This window comes from Zosterops lateralis, assembly GCF_965231275.1.
Source record: "Zosterops lateralis genome assembly, chromosome: 8".
In the NCBI taxonomy this organism is placed as follows: domain Eukaryota; kingdom Metazoa; phylum Chordata; class Aves; order Passeriformes; family Zosteropidae; genus Zosterops; species Zosterops lateralis.
The window spans coordinates 29,763,586-29,788,190 of record NC_139768.1 but is presented as its reverse complement, the minus strand read 5'-3'; the positions used below and the strand labels follow the sequence as shown (position 1 = coordinate 29,788,190).

At 41.4% G+C, this 24,605-nt stretch overlaps 1 protein-coding gene across 7 annotated transcripts in view; it reads left to right on the top strand.

Moving 5' to 3' along the window:
* Positions 1-24,605, top strand: part of JMJD1C (jumonji domain containing 1C) — a gene marked incomplete at its 5' end in the record, with an annotated part of 157,877 nt that overhangs the window by 107,999 nt on the left and 25,273 nt on the right. For 3 of the 7 annotated variants that reach the window (XM_083866739.1, XM_083866743.1, XM_083866745.1), the window contains 7 exons: positions 9,832-9,937; positions 14,931-15,055; positions 16,340-16,483; positions 16,601-16,787; positions 16,876-18,542; positions 21,622-21,794; positions 22,112-24,297. In XM_083866739.1, coding sequence (XP_083722865.1) covers positions 9,832-9,937; positions 14,931-15,055; positions 16,340-16,483; positions 16,601-16,787; positions 16,876-18,542; positions 21,622-21,794; positions 22,112-24,297 — 4,588 coding nt within the window. Of the gene's footprint in view, positions 1-9,831; positions 9,938-14,930; positions 15,056-16,339; positions 16,484-16,600; positions 16,788-16,875; positions 18,543-21,621; positions 21,795-22,111; positions 24,298-24,605 lie in introns of those variants that run through there. The other 4 variants (XM_083866740.1, XM_083866742.1, XM_083866741.1 and 1 more) reach the window with 2 other exon arrangements.

The following is a 24,605-nucleotide window of genomic DNA, read 5'->3' as shown; positions in this document are numbered from 1 at the left end:
GTTCTGGCTGCTACTCTAGACCTTTTTCTTACAGAATGTTTTTGAAATAACACTAATAGAAGTAATAATTTGTAGTCTGGTGTTATTGCTTCCCAGGAATCACTCCACAGCCTTCAGCAAGCTACAGTTGGTAGAGGCTGAGAGCTGTAGCAGTTCCAGGTCTGTGTATCTAATACTTTTTCCAGGCTAGACATCTGGGGAGAAACTCAAGTAATTTTATACAAACTTGAATTTTTAAAATTAAAACTAAGTATAAATATTGCTATTTTCTTAGACGTTGCAGTAACTTAACTACGGGCTTGTGGAGGGCTTGATGTACAGAGCATTTTTTTAAAACAATATATTAGTAATTACAGTTAAAAAGTCTCTTTACTACTATTGTTTATAAATACTGACACCCCCATTTCAATCTAGCAAACATTTCCTGTCCTTTGAATGGAATTCAAATGAACTATTCCTATTCTTCCCCTGTAACCTCTTCTGCTTGAGTGTATCTGCTAGTATTATTGAGGGTGGTGTTTTAGTGGTTTTGCTGAGCAAATGGGTTTCAATCACAGTAATTTCTGGGCATCTCAGTAATTACATTTTTTGTGATTTTAGTTGTGAATTTTAAGCATGCAGTTTAGAAATTACATTTCAAGCATAGAGGCAGGGGTTTTACCCCATTTGAATGTTTTCTTTGCTTTTGTGGTCTTCTTATCACCAAGTCACACCATTTTGGTATACAGCAGTTAAGATCAGGTTAAAGCAGGTTTCAGAATGCATAACACTTGGTGGCTAAATTATGGTGGCTTAATTATGGTGCTTGACAGGCTTGAGCTTTTTTCTTTTTCCCCAAGTGATGTAGTTCAGTTTTGAATTAAGTCTTCAATAGGAATTTTTTGGTTCTGCATGCTGGGAGATTTATCTATGGAAAAAATATTGTGAAATAGAAGATCATTGAATCAATTTTAAATTCTGAATGTCTTTCCTGAGTTTACCCAGGGAATTTATTGCAGCAATAACTGAAACATCCCTGTTTTCTGATTAGCAATTTAATCTTTCCTCTTTGCAAGACCGTTTTTCATCAGTTCTATAAAAGGCATATCTATGGCTTTCTCCAGAGTTGCAGAGAGCTGTAGTGTTAATCCAGCTGTGATATATGTTCCAGCTGGTCAGATCTGTTATTTATAGGGAAAATTTCTAGAATGACTTCAGCAGGTCATAACAGGGCTCTCTACAGGAAAAAAAAAAAGACAGTTCTGCCTTAAATCCTATTCAAAATTAACTTTAAAAAGTTCCCTGCAAATACAGTGGTACTTTTAAAATGTGAGAAAAATTAGTTTTATTTTTATCTACTTTCATAATACCAGCATGTGGGCCAACATGTATGTATTCATATTCTAAGAAACACATTATCAAATAAATCCCTGAAAGCCACTTGAAAATAAAACATTAATGTAATTCAGTGGACTAAAACACACTGGGTTTCAAGAACATTTGGATGGTATCTCATATATTATTTCTGCCTTAAAAAAAAAGAAAGTTGAAATATTTTTATTATTTGTAGGGATTTGTTTTCTGCCCATAATCCTCATGAGTATAGAGAAAAGGAACTGGAAAGTTATGTTTCCAGAGTTCCCATTTGGTAAATAGGATTGAGGATATCTGCAGAAGAGACTAGGTAGCTGTGAGATTACTGTTGGCAATCTCAGCTGGTGGCAGTTCAAATTCCAGAGCAGGGAGTCATCCTAAGAGTGATACACTGATGGATATCTCTGTGAGGTGGTGTTAATTCTAGGATCTGTCATCATACATAACATGTATTGGTTAGTTTTCTGGATAGTTCTCTTCTGCAGAACTGAATTGAGAGGCCTTTGTCCTTCACTTGAGTAAGCTCTCAGTTAACTGTAGTCTCATCAAGGAATGTTGTATTGCTGAGTAACCCAGCTGCTAAAAGACTCTATGGAGGTGACTGCTGTGAGCTAAGAGAGATGGTTGTGTGGTCAGTCATTTTGTGTGGTGGTGGGACACAGCCTGCCAGCTGCCACAGGTAACCTCTGCTGTCCTTTGTAAAGTGCTCAGTGTCTGAGCAGGCCTCATGTCTTGGCTTGATTTCTGGTTGCATTAGACTGCCTTTCTAGTAGCCCACTCGTCCAGACAACTAGTGATGCACAGAATGTACTTCCTTTTTTTTTTTTTTGCTTAGAGATGCTTTCGTCCATACAGCTTGTCCTTCAGCTGATTTGGGTCTTGTTGAGTACCTTCTGAAAGCTGTTCACAATTCACAGGGTGTCTGGTTCTCACTTTAAATTTTAGTACCAATGTACAAAAGAGATTTCTTCAATCTACTTACTTAGCAGGTCTCCTTGTTAGCATCAACTTCATTCTGCTAATTGCTTGCTTCAGAGAAATGTCTGCACTTTGAGGTTTCTTTTCCCATAGTGGCAGTGAGTTGCTCAGTGACTCAAAGGCTTGTTCCAGTATCACCACATGACTGAGTGGCTTAGGACCAGTAGTACTTCCTCTCTGTTTCTCTTACAATTAGAAAAAAATAGTACAAGTCGCATATTGCTGAGATGGTGATGATAAATCTGTGGAGCCTGCTGTGAGGAAGCGGAAGGAAATGTGATTCAGTGGAAAATGAAAGAAAAGCAAATGTGTGGCTGTGTCATCAAAATGAGAGAGAGGGTGGACATGGAGTAGTGTAGTTCATTTGACCTTTATTTGTCTGTATGTGGAGAATATAAGTTGTGCAAATGGTCACCACAGTGTTCTAGGTGGAAGCTGAAAGACCTCTGTTTTGTGGCTAGGAGCCACTTTTTTTGGGAAGTCTTAGATGCTAAAAGATACCTGACTTCAGGGGTAGACTTTGCTTTTCTGACCCAGATTGTCCTAGCTGCTCAGAGAGAGAGTAACGTAATTTGTGAGCATAAGGGTCATCTATTTTTTAAATATCTGTTTTCAAAAGTGCAAGACTATTGTAGGTGTCACTAGAGCAGTATTTAGGCTGGTTATTGACAATATTTGTCTAGCCCAGGTTTGGTTTTGCTTATCCATTGGTTGTTTACTTTCCTGCTGAATGTTCATCCTGTCCATGTTCATGCTGTTCTGATTGCCCCTCTGCCTTCCCATACCAGATTGTCATCTACAGATAGAAGAATAATAAACTGACTTGTAAAATGTGAGTTTTACACCATGCCCCCTTTCACCTGAGGTATTGATAGTTTTATAGGAAGGCAAATACCTCGGTTGAGTTTTGTGTTAAAGTCATGCAGAATATTAGACTACAAGTCAGATTCCCCCCCCCACCCCGTATATTTATGTTCCTAATGTTAGTATATCAGTTATGCTTCCAGAACTGAACAAATCAGTGTAATGATCCATCTTCAAGCCTGAAATCAGGACTTGGAGAAGTAAGTGTATGTAGCCCTGATCCCCTGATTCTCAAACCTGATAATTAAAACTTTAAAATCAGTTTCAACTCTTGAGATAAAACGAGGAAGGGAGTAGGAGTGTGTGGAGAAGTATTATGCATAGGGAAGAGTGGGGAACAGCAGAAAAATCGTTGATAGCTTTTCCTGAGAAACGTTAACTTTACTGACAGTTGGAAAATCACTAAATTTGTATTCCTCATCTTTTTTTCCCCTTGTAATTTTAACTTCCTACTCACAGAAACATAGTCGTTGCTGTCACACACTGAAAATAACCCCTAATCTTTAAACGTTTGTGGTCTGAAATATCTATAAACATTTGTCCTTGGAACAGTGCATTCAGAGCCCCTTGCTGGGTGGGGATTAGTTCTCCCAGTCGTCTGTGCTGGCCCCTGCACGCAGGGCCAGCGTCACTGCCCGGCCCTGCTTTCCCCATGTGGCCATGCCTCTGTGCACGTGTAACTAGGGCTGACCTCGGCTCGACTTTGTTTCTGCTTTAGGGGTCAGGGTTGTGCCTTCAAGCTTGACTTAACTGGTTCAGATGTAGCCCAGCAGCTGCCGGGTTTGAATGAGGTAAATTGTGACTGGGCGCTCAGAACAGCAGAAAATAGGTCAAGTGTGGGTTGGGTTTACATAGAAAGCGCTAGCGTCGCCTGGTAAGCCTAAGCTGCTTCTCTCAGCTCAGACAAAGCCGTTTAAGGTAAACTGGGAAGTTCCAATCTCCCCAAAAAACTTTCTAGCCTTTCTAGCCTTCCAGCCTCAGTGTAAGTAGGCGGCGTTGTCCTTGCTGGAGGAGCAGCGTGGAGCGGGAGGGAGGTCGGTGTGTTCCCCAGAGCAGCCGGCGCTGGCGAGGCGTTGCTGCTCTGGCTGTGTGCTGCAGCACGGCCCTGCAGCCTCTCTGACCTCCTGCCCGCCAGCTGCAGGGCCATGGCAGCTGGGGTAGCCTTTCACTTGTCAGAGAGAAATCAGGAATATACCGTTTGCCGGTGGTTTATACTTGCTGTGTGTCTGGAAGGAAGCTGCAGCAGAGCTATATTTAGACTCATTTAAATTTGGTTGTTTCCCTCCTAAGTTCTGGTGTGGCCTGTGTGGCAGCCGCAGTGCCTGCCTGGTAATACCCTCAGGAGTGTCAGTCGCTGCCAGTTTTTCTGTGTTTCAGTTAGATGCATATCTTTTGCCACTCTGGTAGAAAGGTAGAGGGATACTGCCAGTTCATAGGTGATGCTCTTGTTATGATCTTTGGTATTCTGCCTGTCTGCATTTTGTGTGTTTTTTCTCACTCTGATGTCAAGCAGGACAACGTTAAGATTGAAGGTCTGTTAAAAATTACAGTCAGTGAAAGAGATTACAGATCAGTGATACAATCACGTATGTCAGGTGACATGATCAGTGAAAGATGAAAGGAAAAGGAAAGGATTTTGCTGGTTATCAAGAAATGAAAATAAGGAGAGAGTTATACAGGCCTGCTTTCAACTGAGGGGTAGAAATGGGCATGAATGTGTTTAAGGCTGGGTGCAGGTACAATAGTTAATCTTTTAAAGGGAGAAAATAATTTAAAAATGGCATATGGAGACTAGTATGAACTGTCAGGAGCTTAGATTTTAAAAAGTGCTTTTTTGCTGCCCCTGTTCTGCTCTCTAAAGGCTTGTGGCAATCAGTAGGGAAGTGTTGGCTTGTTTTCACACTGCAGTTCTCATACCTAATTTCCATGCAGCTGAAGTTCAGTGCAGTTGTACCAATGACTTACTGCAAAAGGGAAAAAAAAAGGGGTTGGGGGCTCATTTTATAGAAGCTGATATTCACTTACGAACCAGGAACAAAACTGAAGGTTCAGGACACTTTGCTCTTTGAGGTTTTCTTTTGCACTGTTTGAATTTAAATGTGGTCCCTCTATCTGACAAAATGCTTATTTCAGTGTGCAGTGCACACTGTGCAAACACTGTAAACAGGACTGTCTAGTTGGTTATGTACTAGTTTCCATCTAATTTGTGTCCCAAATTATCAGAAAACCTCTAAGCAGCCAGAGGAAGCTATAGTTAATTAAGCCACAGATGGTGAGGACTAATGTGGCGTTGACCTTTGCGAGGACTGCAAAATCTACTTAGTCTTTCTCTGGAAAACACTAGCTGAAATGAGTTCCTCCTGATATTAGAAAGATGTCCTTGATGCATGAAGCCAAATGCAGAGACACCACAACCAAGGAAGGAGGTTTTGCAGGTTTTCCTAATGTGTGATGTGCGTTGGGATGTATAGTCTTCAGGGCTCTGATTCAAGCCTTTTTAGTGTCAAATGCCACTGTTTTTCTAGGACTAGCTTACCTGGAATGCATATTGTCAGTTCTTCTTCACTAACAGTGGAGAGTTGGCAGCTGACTGGAGTCTGTGTATCCTCCCACAAGCAGCATGCTTGTAGGGGCAGCTACTGGAATCCACTTTTTAATTCCTCTTTACTCCAGGATTTCATCTCTCAGTGAACTCATTTCTGCCCCTCCAGTTTCTGAACAAGGACTTGTAAGAGTATTTTAAAATGGCGAGGAAATCTGTTGCTTTAGTAGTTCAGGTCTTGTGGAGGAGGTAGCTGTGGGAATGCATAGGCCTTCCTATCACAGTCATACCTGGCTGCTCAAAGTGCAAAAGGAACTTCTGCTCATTTGAGCCTTTCAGAGCATTTTGTATGGTCTTTGGGCAGTGGGCAGGTTCAGCACATCTGGGGATAGCTCTCAGTGTCTTGGACAATATTTTTTTGTGGGTGGAGAGTAAGTAGGAGTATTCTCATTGAGATTTTGATTTGTTTTCCTGTGGGTGCTATCTCGAAATTCCTGTTTGATCTCAAAGGAATTTTGATGTGTGACAAGTGATCTAAGTGCTTGTTCACCTGTGACTCTGAGTGATAAATTATTTTTGTCTGAATAAACTCTGAAAATGCTTCTCTGAACAAAACTGTCCTTCGTGGTCAGACCAGTGTGATACCTTAACTTGATGGTATTGTCTGTGGTTTCAACCTGCTTGTATCATTTTGCACAAGGATAAAGAACAGATACACTCAGAAAAGTGCAGCATCTTTTTGATACTTGGGGAAAATTTCATTCGCTGTTCCTCTTGGGACATCCTTGGAGTTGAACAGGTCCCCAGCAGGTGAGCATGATCACCCAGAGAAACATGCAGCTGACTCAGTTCTTTGGATATTTGAGTGTAAAGTCCAGTCCACCAGAAGTGAATTCCTCTTTTTATCTGGAAAGAAGGAAGAATATCAGCAAAGATGTAAAAAACTTGTCATAGATTGACAAGCTTCTGGTAGTCACATTGCCTCATGTGACTGTTTTCCAGAAGGGCAGGAGGGGTTATCTCAACCATGTTTTTCTAGCCCATAGGCCCTTTGTCTTCTTCCCAGAGTTGCATATAGTCATTTGTGGAGCAAGGGGCGCTGCCACTTGAGATACATAAAAAGCTTCCTACAGTAGGTTTGAAGAAGAATATAACAGTCCCCTTTATTTGATTTGCATCCTGATTTGCATCAGGATTTCAAACCAGTATTAACATTCTTCTGGAGGAGGTATTCCAGGACTTGTTGAAAAACTAGTCTAGGAGAGGGTGCCATACTTACTTTTGTTTGTAAATCTACTTTCAAATGAGGAAAAGTCTGGAGGAAAATCCTGTAGGGCATTTAAATCTTCTGGAGGTTAGTCTGTCAATCACGCTGCATTAACCAAGAAGAAGAGGAAAACTGAGGGTTACAATTTCCAAGGTTCAAATCTGTAGACAGTAATTGTTCCTTGAGCAATATAAACACAGGGTAGGGAAAAGAACTGGGAACTGCAGAGTCATCTGCTTGTCTTCAGCACTAAACTAGGGAGGAGACTGTAAATCATCAGCCTTGCCTGTTGTCCTTTCCCTGCTTTTGCCAGAGTTTGAGATGTGTGCTGAAACAGTGTGGTTAAGGCCACTGCTTTATAGTTTAACACATTATGCAAATAATTTCCTGGGTTTTGCATATTCAGATTTAAGACTAAAGATGGAAAAAGGTAAGTCATGGCACACACGTTTTTTCATAGATATATATAGAAAAAAGAACAGAATTTTTGAGATTGCAGAAATTTGCTCTACTAATATCTTCCCCCTACTCTGTGATTGATGTGTTAAATATGGATTGTGTGTATATTTAGAAACTCTGGGTTCTCTTTGATATTATCCACATAATCCCAGTCACACCTGCGTGCAGTTTGTGTGATGGGTCTTTGACATAAGTTGTGCCTTTTGTAGCTCATCTTTGAGCTTGTCTTTCTCCAATGGTGAGGAGATAAATACAAAACAGATTTTACAGTCTCCTTTTCTAAGTGTTGACATGGAGCACTCAGCCGAAGATGCTGATGTCATGCATATGAATAGGAGATAGAGGTTCAATGTGTAGGATGGACATATCTTCAGTGTCAAGTTCAAAGAAGGCCAAGATGCTTAGGAAGGATGTGAAATCTGAAAAAAAGCACCAGTGTGTGTTGCTTGCAGGAAACAAATCAGAAGTAGCTTATGATGACATAGAGACTCAAAGACTTCGTGTAGAGAACTCATGAAAATCGTACAATGTTAAGAGTAACAGGTTTGATTTCATGATGCTTAATCAATGTGTATAATCTCAAAGTGAAGGTAAATTTTCTTAGATGTGACTGAAGAGATTACTCAAAATGTACAAGATCTGCTCATTTGACTACATCCATAAGTCAGCCAAGCTCAAGTGTTGCAGTCCTTGGTCTGTTACTTAGATCCAGTGCATGTGGATCTGAGTGGGGAAATTTCTGGTGCAGGAGTCTCTTGCAACTGCTGTGAAAGAAGGTGCATGGGAAGGAGGGCAGATGACTGATCATCACACAGCTCCCCTTCCAGGATCTGTTGTGTTCCCCTGGCAAATCATTCCCCCTTTCTGATGGTGGTGGTGATATTTCTGTATGTAGGATTGTTGCATGAATGGATTTGCACATGTAGATAAAATAGCTAATACTCTTTTTTAAACTGCTTTGGGGGAGGCCATCCTTGAGTAAATTTTAGTTATGACCCTCTTGTGCCTCTGGTAATGCTAGCAGCATACTTATCTGGTTGGTATTTTGAACCTTGTGGTAGAGGTCCTGTTGATCTTCCTTCACTTTCACTTTGTTCTAATTTACATGTATTAAAATGGTCATCTTGACCATTTCTTCCATCCAAGGTCACATCCTTTTAAGAGAGAGTAATTTTCTCTAATAACCAAAGCATTGGTGCATTCTCCATAGTAGAGCACAGCAAATCTCCAAGTGTCAGGAAGTGAATTTTGAATTGAAAATAGATATCCTGTCATCAGTAGGTTAGCAGGAATAATCTCATCCAGATGAATAGAGAGAAATTGTTTGTGTCACTGGAGGGCCTGGGAGCAATGCACGATTCTCTGGGTGTTGCTTGTATCTCTGTGTTCTGTGGCTGGAGCTCTTCATAATAAATTGTGAAACATCAAGGAACGTGTTGGAGATCAAGGAAAGAAATTGCTTGATCTCAGCTGCAGTACTGATAAAACATTCTACATTTTGTATGTGGAGAATTGCACTCATTATTTTAGCTGTCTGAAGTTCTCTTGGTATAAATGAATGTTGCTGCTGCTCACAGATTTCCAAGGCCATCTTCTGCGTGAGGAGCCACCAGGCTTTTCTTTCTTTGCCTCAAAGACAGAAATAGATGTTCTAGGAGTCCAGAGACCAATGGTGATTCTTAAGCCATGCTTGCAAGGACATGAACCAGATTCTGTGCCCAATTTTTTTCCTGTTAGAAGGACAGAGCCACTGAATATGTCTTAATTTCTCAGATGATACCCTACCAAATACTGGGAAATAATCTTTTCCAGGAGAACTGATTGTAATAGAAATTAAAACATGTCTTATTTGGAACTACCTAATTAACAAAGGCCAACATATTTGAAAATCAGCAATGGTGTTTCTCTCAGAATTGCTTGTTTCTCTTAAAATACTGCTTATGTATTACGTTTGTAGATTTGATATCTGTGTTCATGCTCAACATGTCCATATTACATTTTAGAGATAAGGAAAACAGATTTTTTAAAATTAGTCATTATTCAAACTATTATTTGTGCATACCTGTGTGCATCTAAGTCTTTAGAGGGCATTTTTAGCTTGTAGTAAGACAGTATGAAAGTGTGATCCTATTAATAGCTTACAAGTCTGGCCACATGTGGGATCTGACATACCATGTTCCCATGAAATAACTTCTAGCACTATGTTATGCTTTTAAGTTTTTTCTAAAAATAGCACAGGGATTTGTAGGCAATCAGTAAAATTAGCATCTAACTACTTAATATTGTATTTTAAAATACATCTAGGAAAATAAACAAAAATGTTACAAATAAACATAACATATGGTTCTTTTTTTAATCTCTACTTTAGGACGACGTAGACAGTCTAAACCCAGTTCTCAGGGATAACCCGCAGTTACATGAGGAGGTAAAAGCCTGGGTAAAGGAACAAAAGGTTCAGGAGATTTTTATGCAAGGTAATTATGTGGGAAATTGTGTTATTTATATTCTGTGTTAGCTAGTTTAAGGCCATTACTTGTGTGGGACTCATCCCATAGCATTTGTGATATAATGGAGAATATATTTTTTAACTTGGAAGTTATTTTTTGGAAGTATTTGTTAATACAAGAAAAAAAGACTGTAAGAAGCTATTGATGATTGCTTCAGACTGTTCTTTAACTTATTTGATGTTTTAGTGGTTACAGCAAAAGCTGAATATCATTAGTCTGTAGATATTTTATAAATTTTGTTGTGAAAATAAGTGTGTATGAATGGCATCCACACACATTTTGGCATGTTTAAAACTGTTCTGTGCTCTGTTAGTGTTACTGTTACATGCGATAACTTCTCAGATACCTGTCTGCTTGTAGTTCTCCACAGTTTTGTCACAAGATGAAGAATACTTTCAGATCCCCACCCTATGCTCTCTCCTCCTGACTGAAAAGTTATTTCAAATCAGTTAAAATTTGTAACGTGATTCTAATGCTGGAAGGTTGCAGAAAAAGCTGTGTACAATAATATTTAAGCTGTAGATACAAGTTACAAGAAAACTAGTATGAATTTGAGGAAATTATTTTAGTGCCATCTTGCTGATAGCAGAAATGCTGTATGAATTTGCAGTATATTCATGAAGTATCAGGAAGCTCTGCAGAGGAGTTCCCATTACTGAGAGGCAGAAATCAACCTCTGCAGATCTGGGCTAAAATCCCTGGGAAAGCAGTTTCAGAACAAAAATGCTGAAGCAGTCATTTTGTAAATGAAGATTAGGAAGGAAGCTGTAAATAATCAGGTATTTTAAGGATGGCTCTGAGGTTTCCTTGCTGTCTAGTCTCTTTGATAAAACCAAGATCAGAAGACAAAAGGAATATGGTAAGTATAATACTGAACTTAGAGTAAAATACTTCTGTCTTTCCTTCTGTGGAGTTTCTCCTTTGACTAGACCTGATTCTTATGGGCCACAGAAAAAGGATGCTGAAAACACGAACATGTGGAATTGTGTAGATAATAAGCTGGTATGTTGGTGTTAGATTTTAGAATTTTAGATTTTACTTTTGATATCTTCAGATGCTATACAAGTTAATAGTCTGTTGATGAAATTTGCAGACAAAACTGGATTGAGAGGTGATGCAAAATGAAATCAGGGCTATATGAAAAGGAAACTGAAATCGAGCTTGTTTATTGTATTTCATTAGAGCAACAACAAACTGTTGTAAAAGCCTCTGTGTACACTGGTACAGAATCAATAGTTGAGCAAAGCTCCAGCAGTATTGAAATGGTCTCATTTAAAGTCTCATCTAAATGAGACTACCAGCCCATCACCCCTGCAACTCCCTCCCACCATTCCAGGAACTGTATTTTTGTGTTTATAGATACAAATTCTCAGAGGTTTCTGTGCTTAGAAGGGCACAAATGAATAGTAACATAGATGATAAGATGAATCTCCTGCCAGTGTCCTTGAAGGCTAGCTGTCCTAATCTGAGGAGAAGCTTTAGATCCCTTTGCTCCCCTGATGTGATGTGTGACCTGAGGAGACATATGGTTCCTCACGAGGGCCTTGGCAGTGCCCCACCTCAGCCCCATGGGATGGTGGTCAGCCAGCAGAGACTGCTGCCACGTTCTCCTGCTGCATAATCTCCTCCTGGTCACGCAGACTTTACATTGGCACCAACCTTCCAGTGCTTTAGGGACAGCCCTCTGACAGTGCTGCCTGCTGTAATTGAGTCATGTTCTCTTCCTTTTCTCCTCCTCTCTCTTCTCTGGTTTGCTTCACCTTCTCCATTACCATTTTCTTGTTCCCTGCAATTTAAGCTACATCTCGGTTCTGCCTTGTCAAGATGCATCTGTTAAGGTTATTACCACATTCTCGTTCTTCATCCTCTACAACATTTTTAGTATCCAGCCTTTTCCTTGTTTTCTGTGATGCTGAGACCTTCATATCATAACTCAGTATTTTCTACTTTGACTCTTACAGTTAAAACACAGTTAATCTGAAGAAAGAGAAGGGTTGGATAGAAGCATTAAAATCTGCTTCCAAATGTTTGGAAAGAAACATGCCAATTTGAGGAGGGAGAATTTTAGGCAAAACCAGTCCAATTATTTACAAGAACGAGACTAAAGAAAAAAATTGACTCATTTAACTTTTTCTTTGGGCGGCAGTCACAGCAGCATGCTTTGCAGTAGAGACTGTAGCTTTGGCAGGAAAGTAGTTTGTTCCTTGTTTAATAAAAAATGAAACTCCTCCCAAAATTGGGCAAGTTGAAAGCTTTTGGGACAAATAAAACTGGTTCAAGGAACATAGTGAAGTGTCTTTGATTTTTAACAATTAAAATATTTGATTTCTTTCTTCCGATTAGATTTTTTTATCATTACGATCTCAGGCTGCATGTATAATAATCCTCTTGAAACACTGAGTGTGCTTCAGCTCTGAACATACTTTCTCATAGTACTGCACAGGCTGTTTCAACAATGTGTAGCTGGTGTGATTCAGCCAGGGACAGGAGACAAAGCCAGGCTTTTCCTGTAATGGCTGCTTGGGGCCGGGCTGGGCTGGGCTGGAGCTGAGCTGGTTTGTGTCGTGTGACTGCAGTTTAATCTTTCTCCTTCTTCCTGTCACCCCATCAGCATGTCAGGAAAAAAACCCAACCCACTGTTTTTAAAGGTAGATAAATTCTGTTTTAAAAATAGATAGGGTAATAGCTGGGATGAAGGACAGACACAGATTATAGAACAAGGAGTAATAGGAAAGAAATTGGCACTGTGTCAGTGTAGGGGAGTATGGGAGAAGCTGGAAGCTGTTGGAGAAGGAAGGATGGAGCTTGTAAGCTGAGAAGACTGGGGAAAAGGACTTAGAAGCCAGTGGCCTGTAGTCATAGTAATGCTAAAACGAGACAAGCTGGGGGAGATGCTGGTTCTACTTATGCAAGAGACTGAAAATCATTGTGCAGTTAGCAGTAGGATGCAAGAGAGGAGGAGCTTGGATAGGAAAGTAGGAATGGCAGATTTATACAAAGACACAGGCAGAATTTTACTGAGACTGTCTGAATAAGGCAGAGCTTTGGGACAGCCATGGAAAGTTCAAGATGTGGAGAATGTGGATGGGTCAGGCAGTCAGAAGTGTGGGAGCTGAGCTGGAGGTGTTTTGCAGGGGCATATGGAGTAAGGGTTGGAGAGAAGCCATCAGGAAATGTGTCCCCGTGGGAACCGCGTCTGGTCCGAGACCAGAAATGTGAGACATGAGCTGGTGGATTCTTCCTCTTTTTCTGCCCATATGTACCTGTGATTGGCAGTGCCTGTCTTGGCACACTGCTGGCCCTTGTCTGTGGTGCTGGAAACATACTCCAGCATGAGTTAAGGCTGGTGGCTCAGGGAGTTCAGGAGGTCTCAGGGTTTCAGTTGTGCCATGAATGATGTGGATGGGGCTAAGAAAGCTGCCGTGGTGTGGTGTTTCTGTTCCCAGCTGGTTTTAAAAATGAGATAGGCACATGCAAAAAGTATTTCAAGAGACCACTTGGAAAGTACTAAATAATTACCTCTTTTGCACTTCCCTTAATCTCTCAAATGTTGACATTAAAAACAGTCCTTACAGTAGCATGCTGTCACATGCAGAGGGTATAATAAACCCAGTTGTGTGATCCTGGATACTTTTTGCTAGAGAAGGCTGCCACCTGTGAGGTCCCTGGCCTGTTTGCTGCAGATGTTTGAGCTTGCTTAATGTACTGGGTAGGGCTTGGAAAAACTGATCTTTAGCAAAGACAGGGGAATTCTGACCTTGCCTGTGTGGTTCAGCAACTGAGCAGTCTTAAATCACTTCAGTTAGGCTGTTTGTAGTTGTCACTGACTGGTTTTTCCTCCCTTCCTGTTTGCCTGACCCGGGACCTGGGGTTTGATTGCGGAAGTAGCGAAACCCACACAGTTGGAACTGAACTTGGTGGCAGCATTGCTTGGTCATACCAAATGCTATATAAACACTAAGTGCAATGAAACTTGAGGGTTCCAGTGATCAAATGAGATACTGAATATGAATAAAACTGTTAACTCCTGATTTCTGGGTCTTGAAACAGACTGTAAAATAGGTGCTGTCTCATAATAGCTCTCCATCCCCATGGGCTTTTGGAAGTGAATTAAACTGAGCTTTGCAAACTGAGTGAGGTTTCTTTGGATTTGGTGTGTCTGAAAACAGGAGCTGAAGACTTTATAGTGTGTGTGCTTGAGTGTTCTGTGTGGCCATAGCAGGCACAGGATCATTCCACTGCCTTTCGGCTTGTTGAAACAAACTGTAAAATTAGGTACTGTATCATAATAGCTTTCTATCCCCATGGGCTTTTGGAGTTGAATTAAACTGAACTTTGCAAAATGTATGAGGTTTCTTTGGATTTGGTGTGTCTGAAAACAGGAGCTGAAGACTTTATAGTGTGTGTGCATGCGCTTGAGTGTTCTGTGTGGCCATAGCAGGCACAGGATTATTCCCCTGCCTTTCTGCTTGTTGTAATGGAGAGAAACTCTGTCGTCACTTATGGGAAAGACTTGGCAGATGCAGAGCCTAACCACCAGGATGTAAATCTTTTAGCCAGCAAAGCAGCTGGGCATGTGACTAGCCTGTTAAATGGCTTCTGTATAACCTGCTGCTGCCACTTTCAAGCCTTTCAGATTACTTTTCTGTGGTTGCTCTGTGGAGGCAGGAATTTTCCCATCGTGTCATCACAATTGCAGAAAGATTTAGTTAGATAAGAAAATTGTATGTTGAAAATGTTAGCAGAATTAACCTTAAAGCATACTTATATGGTTTATTTGCATTTCAAAATGTCTTCCTGAATCTGTGGTTAGCTGTCCATACCATGTGCAGCATAGATTTGCTGTGAAGCTTAAATAAAAGGCAGGAAAATCCATGTATGCCTTTTTTTTTTCTCTCCTTTTTTTTTTTTTTTTCTGCGTTCCTCAATGGCTTTTTTTTTATTTCTTCCCCTTCCAAAGGTCCGTACTCCTTAAATGGTTATAGGGTGAGAGTGTACAGACAGGATTCTGCCACCCAGTGGTTCACTGGCATCATCACTCACCATGATCTCTTCACCCGCACTATGGTGGTTATGAATGACCAGGTGAGTTGGTGGATGATACTCAGGAAGAAAAGCTGCAAGTAAACTATGCCTTGGGAGGTTCTAATTTTTGTTGGTAGCACTCAGAAACACACCAAGTTGGTTCAGTTCTGGCAGGTTGAGGGTATTGCTGTGCTGAAACTACAGCACAAGTGTGTTGGGCTATCAGTTAAATCCTCCTGAAGCTGAGCATTTGTGCAGTGGTATGATTAATACCAGTCCTACAGTTTCTTCTGCTGTTGCTGTTTGACTGGTGAAGTCTTTGAAGTGAAGCAATCTAGTTTGAAGAACTGGTCTTCCCTGTCGTTCTGTTGAGAATTTCTTTTCACAAGAATGAAATCTTTCAGCACTGCAGTAATGGTTGCTTTTGCCAAGCAATTGAAATAGTCACGTTCTTCAATTTATTGAATTAAGCATTTACTGCAGCTCTAATTTATATTTGCTGTGGTGGATTTTAATTTTATTTTGGAATTTGATGTTACAAAAGGAATTAATACTGATACTTTTAATGGCAGTAATGAATTCTATTTCAGGAGAGTAGAGTAATGACTCAACAGTGATAGAGTGAATTGCCTTGAAATGACCCATCTGCCTTGAAATGACTGACAAAACCATGCGTGACAATAAAAATTTAAGAGTAGTCTATTACTCAGATAAATTCTTTCCCTTAATTTGCTCAAATTAATATTCCCCAAATGTTACTTTCTCACTTTGTACCATATCCTTTGAAGATCTGTTTAGCATTTCCTACTTTATGAAGTATTTCTCACTAGTAGTGTTCAACAGTTCTAGAGTTCTTCTTTCCAGTAATTTCGGTTCTCTTCTTGTTATAGTTTTACTTCTGTTGAAAGCAGTACTGAAATGTGTTTCTGCAGTATAATTTATAGTATATTTTAAAAAATTTATAAAATATTTGTATATTGTAATTACTACTTAGGGATTTTTTTTGTGAACAGCTTGTTAAATCTCAAATTTGCAGGTCAGTCAAGGGGGAAGGGATTGGTGGTGGGGTACTTTTTGCTTTTTTTAAAAAATTAATTTTTTCAATGACATGTAAAGACACATTTGCTTTGGTTTGACACTGTTCCCAGCATTTGTTGTGTCATATGTCAGTTCTGCTTGTCAGGATTAAGTAGGCTTTTCTCTGATTAGTCTTTAGCACACAAAATAGACTGGTGAACACTGGTACAGAAAATACAGATTAGGCATTGTCTGAACATCTGTGGATTGTTATTTTCTCTCTTCTCTTTTTTTCTTTTTTTTTTTTTTTTTTTTTTCATGAACCAGGTGTTAGAACCTCAGAATGTTGATCCTTCTATGGTTCAGATGACCTTTCTAGATGATGTTGTTCACTCTTTGTTGAAAGGTGAAAATATTGGCATCACTTCACGCCGACGGTCTCGTTCCAACCAGAACAGCAACACAGTTCACGTAGATACATTTATCTTTTTACTTAAGTATTTTCCTATATTGCAAATGTTAAAAATACCTGTTTAAAGACATTAATTAACCTTGCATTTAAGTCCATTAATAACGAATTATTTTTAGGGTCATTATACACGTGCACAAGCAAATAGTCCCAGACCAGCAATGAATTCCCAAACTGCAGCACCAAGACAGAATTCTCACCAGCAACAGAGGAATACTCGGCCAAATAAGAGGAAAGGCTCTGATAGCAGCATGCCTGATGAGGAGAAGATGAAAGATGAAAGATATGATTATATAGGTCGAGGAGGTAAAAGTGGTTAATGGAAAGGGAGGGAGAGCTTCCTAAAACTGTATTAGACTGAAAATCTGATTAGATGTGTTTTTATCTTTTGCAGAAAACCCCAAAACCAAAAATAAACACTTTCTTAGTAAAAGAAGAAAACCTGAAGAGGATGAAAAAAAATTAAATATGAAGAGACTGCGGACAGACAATATCTCAGATTATTCTGAGAGCAGTGACTCGGAGATTTCAAATAAAAGATTAACAGATTCATCCTCGGAGCAAAATTCAGAAAATGAGTTAAAAAGCAAGAACTCTTCAAAGATAAATGGAGAAGAAGGAAAATCCCAAACTACTGAGGAAGTAGAGCAGACACTAACAGATAGACAATCTCCATGGGATGAAGTACAGCAGGATAAAAACCATGAAGAGACAGACAGACTGAAGTCGTCAGTCTTGGATCATCAGGAGAAATCTTCGCTCCATGCAGCGGAGCAGCCAACACTTTATGAGCAGAATGCCAAGGATCCACCCGTTCAAGAGTGTAATGCAGAAAAACATCATAATGTGGAGTTAAAAAATGAGCAGATTTTACCCAGACCTCCTACTCCTAAGTGTGTTGTTGACGTTACTAATAAAAACAACTCTGAAAAGGAGAACCAGGATAATGCTGCAAGTACCTTTGGTTTGCAAACAGTTCAGAAAATAGAATCTCACAGCAGTGATTTAAAGCAGCAATTTGCAAATGCAAATTTCCTTGAAGGAAGAAAACAGGAAGCTGATCAAAGTTGGGTTAGCAGTGTTGGTAAAACGGATTCGATACAACCTGGGGTTGTAAAAACATTACCAGTAAATGAGCACTTAAATTCTGAAAAAGTGCAGTATGGCTCATTTATGTCTTCTTTAAATGTAGCTTCTCTAGCAGAAGAGAGTAAACTGCGTAAACAAAGTCCAGTCCCCGATTCTGGGAAGTCAAAATCTAGTGCTTCAGTTGATCATCCTAAAACAAAGTCACCTGATGTTAAGCCTAAATTCACCCAATCTTCTGATACTGTGAAGTCTAAGGTTAGTTCCCAAAACAGCCATGCTACTGGATTAACAAGGTCAGCCAATAAAACTGATCATGATTTGCCTAGGTCTAGTTTCCATCCAGTTCCAGCTAGAGTTAGTGCTCTAGAAGCTACTAAGAGTCCTCTTATCATTGACAAGAATGAACATTTCACAGTATACAGGGACCCCACTCTGATTGGACAAGAAACAGGAACTAATCACATTTCACCTTACTTGCATCAGCATAATTATCCTCTGCATTCCTCATCCCACCGAACCTGTTTAAATCCAAATGCACATCATCCTGCATTAACTGGTTCATCCCATCTGCTCGCTGGGTCTTCAGCTCAGGCTCCCTTGTCCGCTATTAACACTCACCCCCTTAGTAGCGCATCTCACCATTCTGTTCATCACCCTCATCTACTTCCCACAGTGTTGCCCGGAGTGCCTGCTGCCTCCTTGCTGGGTGCCCACCCGCGACTAGAGACTGCTCATGCTAGCAGCTTAAGCCATTTGGCATTAGCACACCAGCAGCAGCAACAGATGTTACAACACCAGTCTCCACATCTTCTTGGACAAGCTCATCCTTCTGCTTCCTATAATCAGCTAGGGCTTTATCCAATTATTTGGCAGTATCCAAATGGAACACATGCTTACTCAGGACTCGGTCTGCCCTCCTCCAAATGGGTCCACCCAGAAACTCCTGTTAACGCGGAGGCTTCCTTGAGAAGGGTAAGTTAAAATCCTTTCTTAATGACGTGTTTAGCTGGGCCTGGTGTCTCCCAGCAGTGATTTCCTAGGTACAGATGTGGTAGTTTGTGTCATACTGTGATGATGGGGTTTTTGAGCAGGCAGGGAACTAGGACTGGAACTAGAGCAGTGACCATTGTTTTATGGTGGATGTGTGTGTGTACGGAGGTTTTCCAGACCTCGATTTCCTAAGAATTCTGAAGAAAGATGAAATGTTTGTTTTTAATTTATGACTAAAAGTGAGGTCAGTGAGCTTGTTTGGAACTCAAGTTCGCAGGGTAAATATTTGCTACCTCGAACTGTGTACCATTGTGTAAGAGAAATGTTAGGAGAGGTGGGGCATTTGTCTTCATAGTGAAGTTTCGTGCATGCTCACTCAATAATGGTGAAAGACAGAGAAGGAAGGAGTACTAAATCCAGTGGGAAGTTCTGAAGAGAAGCACTCTTGCATTTATAAATGTTTCATGCACACTATACACCCGTTTCTCTCGTCTTTACACCTATCTGTGTACCCTTTTCTTGGCATGTTGTTTTCTCCCCTTCTGTTTCTGTTGACACACATCCCTGCCTTCCATTCTGCTTTCTACTCCTCTGTATTCAAGTCAGGGTGATTCCTCTGTCTGTTTGCTGAGTGTAACCACTGAAGTCCCAGAAGAAATGGTTAGTGTTTTTCAGCCTAGTGCCCAGTGTGGTGGTGGGGTTTGGCAGGCAGACGTGGCAATTACAGGAAAAGTTTCCTTAGCTCCTGAAGGCTTGGGATATGGCCTGCTCATTTGCAGGCACCTCAGAGGAATAGTGTGAGATGAAGTGTGTGTAGTGCAGACAGAAACTTTGGAGAGCTTTACTGCCAGCTTCAATTAAACCACCACTGAGCACATGCACACTGATCTTTAGAGGCTTTCAACTTGGCCTAATTTGGGCAGATTTTCACAGGGACTACAAAAAGCATGTCACTGACAGTGGTCCTTCTGCCAAATTGTAAGCCTTTGTGTCAAAGCTTGGCGTTCTGAATGGTTAGAAACATTATTTTTTTTTTTTTTCCAGTCACGGGGAAGGCTGTTCCTCCTCCCCAGATTGATTCTTTAAAAAAAAAGCCAAACATTGTGGCTAAGACTTTCCCGAAAGAGTCAGTTTGAGTTGGCCTTGTAATATGAAGTGAGTTTGATCTAAAATGGTGATAAAATCAAAATGAAGCAGTGAAGAAAAGCCCAAGAGAAAAAGATAGGTGGATTTATCTTTTCGTGTTGCTGCCTGCTCCACCCCATACAGAAGTCCATTTTAAAAGAACTTATGATAAACATTTTCACTTTGGCTGCCTGAAGAATGCAGCCCTGCATACTGAGGCACGTAGCTTTTTAATTATGTTGATATGTGGCAATTGTCTTGTGGTGACTTGTCTTCTGGATCTCGCACTGGAGGCTTTTTTAAAATAGATCTTAGAAACCAGGAATGGGCGTTTCCGAGGTCGGTTTGCATGGATGCCACAATCTCAGACAGGGATCTGTGTTTCAGCTGTAAGAGCAGCAGCAGCAGCATCCACCCTTAGCTCAGGCTGAGCCATGTCTCTGAGCTGAGGGAAGCCTGCCCCAAGCCCACCTTTCCCTGCTGTCCTTGGGTGGCTGTGGCAGCTCCCATGTTTGGGCTGGGCAGTAGATGGTTGCAGGTGGAGTCACGGAGCTGTTTGAGCAATTCTTGGTGCTCAGGCAGATGTTCCCCAGCTCCTCTAGGGAGAAGGCGACGGGCCTTCTTTGCATAATACTTTAATGCAGCTTAGAGGCCGTTCATGGGAACTCACCACAGCGTGGGAACTCCTGGCCTAGGAAACGTGTGCACTAAAACTGTGAGCGCAAACCCAAGTGGCTGCTTTAAATATTCAAAAACACAGAAATCAGAACTTCAAAGCTGTAGCACCTGCAGATCTATTCTGTGCTCTGTGCATGTGTCATGAGAGCTCTTGGCTCCCTTTCTGCTGCAGCAATTCCCAGCTGGAGTTGCCAAGTCTGGGGAGAAGGATAGGGATGGACTGGTGAGGAGTGTAGGGAGGGGAAGAAGGTGGGGATGGACGAGCACCAGGAGGCTTTGGGGTGTGCACAAAAGCTCACTCCTGTCCCCAGTCCCTTCTTGGCTTGTCCCCAGCACTTGAGCCCCACTTGAAAACAGGTGCCCTGCTTTTCCCCTCTGCTGTGTGCACTTCTGGTAAGCAGGCCTCCTAAGCAGAGGAGAGAGACGGAGAGCTGCTCCTGGTCTTTTCTGCAGGCTGTTACACAAGTTTCAGTAAAGATAAGATAACAGAAACTTAACCAAGTAGTAGGTTAAGAAGTAGTTTCACAGATTAGGATTTACCAGTGTGTCTAAAAGAGGAGGCCCACTCTTTGGAGTGTTTAGGTACACAGCATAAAATTGGGCTGCATGTTTGCCATGCTGCACAGTATGGCAAGTATGTACATTTATGGTGTTATTAGTGTGATGATGATGAGCAAGCCAAATAAAAATGCCTGACTAAACAAAGCAGATTAATTAGGATTGTCATACTGAATCATTTGTTGGGGCAGAAGAAGAACAATCCAGGAAAGAGATACTTACATGCCTTTTATTGAGATTTGTCATAAGGCTGGAGATAAAATTGCTTCCAGAAATATCAAACCATACTTGTATTTTTAAAGAAATACTTCTAGCAAGTCTTTGAAGAGGTAATGGTCTTTTTACTAGTAACTAGAATTTGTGTTGTCAGGTTGTCATTGGTTTGTTAATTTTGATGAGCTTGAGATGCTGTTCTAGAATTAACTGCTCATCCTGAGTGCTTGAAAATTAAATGGTTCTAAGAATGCTTCTGAAATGTATAAACCGTTTTGTAGGCTGGAAGTCCAGGGGAAGTGCAGTCGTGTTTTAGTTGGTCAAACAAAGTGACTTAAAATGTTAGATTTTATTTACTGTCTATGATTTGATACTGAAATACATTACTTCACGTTGATGATTGGTAGGACTTGGTAGAGTTACTCTTGTGGTCCCGTGATTATTTTGGAATCAGATTTGATTTTTTTGTTTTGGTCGGTGTCAGCAGAATACTCCCAGCCCCTGGTTACACCAGCCCACCCCAGTGACCTCAGCTGACAGCCTTGGCTTACGGAGTCACATTCCTGTGCGTCCGTCCAGCGCGGATCCCCTCCGGCCTCTCAAACTGACCACGCATTCCAGCCCGCCTTTGTCCAAGAGCATCGCGGAGCATCGCAAAGAGTGAGTTTGCTCTTGAACTCTGTGTGCCAGGGTATATTGCAGCAAGTCATGTTGCCTTGGAGCTTTCTTTCAGTTTATTTGTAGATGTGGATGCCTGTGGGGGACACAGGCTTGTCACTGTGTCGCCTTGTTGACTTGGTATGGTACTTGAGTTCATGAGTCATTTGAAGACTTCTGAAAATTGTACTTAATATAGAGAGAAGTTTGTTCTGTGTTAATAGATAACTTCGTTCAGGGCATGGGAAGAAAGGTCTTCTGTCTAGCACATTGTACCACATTCAGGCTAACCCGTGTTTGCTTAACCTTTCTTCAAACAGAGAACTGGAGAGGAAAGGGTTTGTTGAACCTTTGCGTTCTGTTACCACTGCACCAGTGAAGAGTGAACTAGAGCAGAGCAGAACGCAGACAGCAAAGGAGAGCCATATGCACAGACATTATGCAGATCCAATGTTGAACCAGCTGCCAAGGCCATCACAGGAGACTGGGGAGCGACTGAGCAAATACAAAGAAGAACACAGGCGGATTCTCCAAGAAAGTATTGAAGTTGCTCCTTTTACAGCTAAAATAAAGGCACTGGAGGGAGAGAGAGAGAACTACTCCAGGGTAACATCCTTATCTTCAAGTCCCAAAAGCCATTCAGTAAAATACGAAAAAGATACTGAACGCTCTGTGTCAGAACTCTATAAAATGAAACATTCAGTTCCACAGAGTTTGCCACAGAGTAACTATTTCACTACCTTGTCTAACAGTGTAGTAAATGAACCACCAAGATCATACCCATCAAAGGAAGCTTCAGGTGCATATGTTGATAAGCAAACTAATTGTCCTTCAACAGCAGCTAGTCCCCAGGCTCTCCCCTCCTACATTTCTTCCCTTTCAAAACCGCCACCTTTAATTAAGCACCAACCAGAGAGCGAAGGCTCTACAAGCAAGATACCCGAGCAGCTTTCACAGTCGGTGCAGTCTCACTCTGTAAGTTCTTTCAGAAGTGACAGCAGGAGCCCCACTCAGTTGTCAATCTCATCTTCAAATACACTCCGGAGTATGCCTGCCTTGCATAGGGCCCCTGTGTTTCACCCTCCTGTGCACCAGAACCTGGAGAAGAAGGAGGGCAGCTATAGCAGCCTTTCACCTCCAACTCTAACCCCTGTTCAACCTGTTAATGCTGGTGGTGGCAAAATACAGGAGCTGCAGAAACCACCAACTTTAGTACCTGAGCCCAAGGAAGCCCAAACTGTTTACAAGGGCACTTCTGAACAGAATTTATCAGAAACATGGAAGTCTAACAATGCCCCAAATAATGAAAAAGTGGATTGGCACAGCGAAAGAACGGGTGGAAAGTCACAGTCCGCTACAGCATCTGTTATTGTGCGTCCTCCTTCTAGCACAAAATACGAGAATGTACCAGTAATGCAGTCTGCTTCCAAAGACCGAGTCAGTGAGAGACCTTCAGCTGTGACAAATCCAGCAGATTGCCTGAAAACAGCGGAAGCCAGGGAGACTGGAAGGATCATACTGCCAAATATGAACTCAGACAGCGCTCGCACACAGTATGAAAAGAAATTCGCAGCTGTCTCGCAAGGCAGCGTTCCTCGTGCTGTCACCCCTACCACAACTACCGTGTGCAGCACCAAAATGGATGTGAGTGCCTCAGCAGCGATGACAACCAGCGTGGCAAGCCGGGGCAGCTCTGAAGTGACTTGCTCAGTGTCGAGCGCGCCGGTGGAGTGCACGACCCCCAGAGCGGCCAGCCAGGCCCAGGCACAGCCCCAGGAGTGCAAGGTCAGCACTCCAGCTCCGGTTACATCCGCTGCTGGCAGCACTGCTCAGCCCAGCTTGGGATTCTCCACCTCTGCTGACTTTGTCCATTTGAAAAAGCACAAGGCGGCGTTGGCCGCGGCTCAGTTTAAAAGTAGTAACGCCGCTGAGACAGAGTCCAGCTCTGTGAAAAATCAGACATTTTCAACCTCTCTCTCCCTAGACAGCACTATCGTCTGTAATACAATAAACAAAGCGAACTCTGTAGGCAGTGGGCAAACTTCCCAGACGAGTCAGCCAAACTACCACACTAAGCTGAAAAAGGCTTGGCTAACAAGGCATTCAGAGGAAGATAAAAACACTAATAAAAAAGAGAATTCAGGGAACAGTGTTTCAGAAATTATTAAGCCGTGTACTGTCAATTTAATAGCTTCTACATCAAATGATTTGCAAAATAACATAGATAGCAAAATGTTGGCAGATAAGTTTGTAAAGGAAGATAAGCACCCAAGGAGAAAAGGAAAACGAACTTACGAGTCTGGCTCTGAAAGTGGTGACTCTGATGAAAGTGAGAGCAAGTCAGAGCAAAGGACTAAACGGCAGCCCAAGCCAACTTACAAAAAGAAACAAAATGATCTGCAGAAAAAAAAGGGTGATACCGAGGAAGAAGTGAAACCAAATGGTGTTCTTAGCAGGAGCGCCAAAGAGAAAAGCAAGCTGAAGTTACAGAGCGGCAGTAACAGCAGTGAGTATATTAATCTGATTTGGAAGACACAGAAGCATGTGAAGTCCAACACTGTTAATCCTGGAGTGTTAGCTGGGAAAAGAGCTAAAAAACATGCCTGTGTAAATAAGTAGGTCCAGATTTGTCTGTCTTGAGGTCATTTGAAATATCCTGGTGTAAGAAATAGAGCAGTTTGTATGTCTGCGTTAACAAACTGGTTCTTGGCCTAAAAATAAGCAGTAAACCATCTCGTTTATTTTGTCCATCAGAATTGAGCAGGCTGGTGCATATAGTTGTACCACTTGTATTGAGCTATATATATGTTGGGG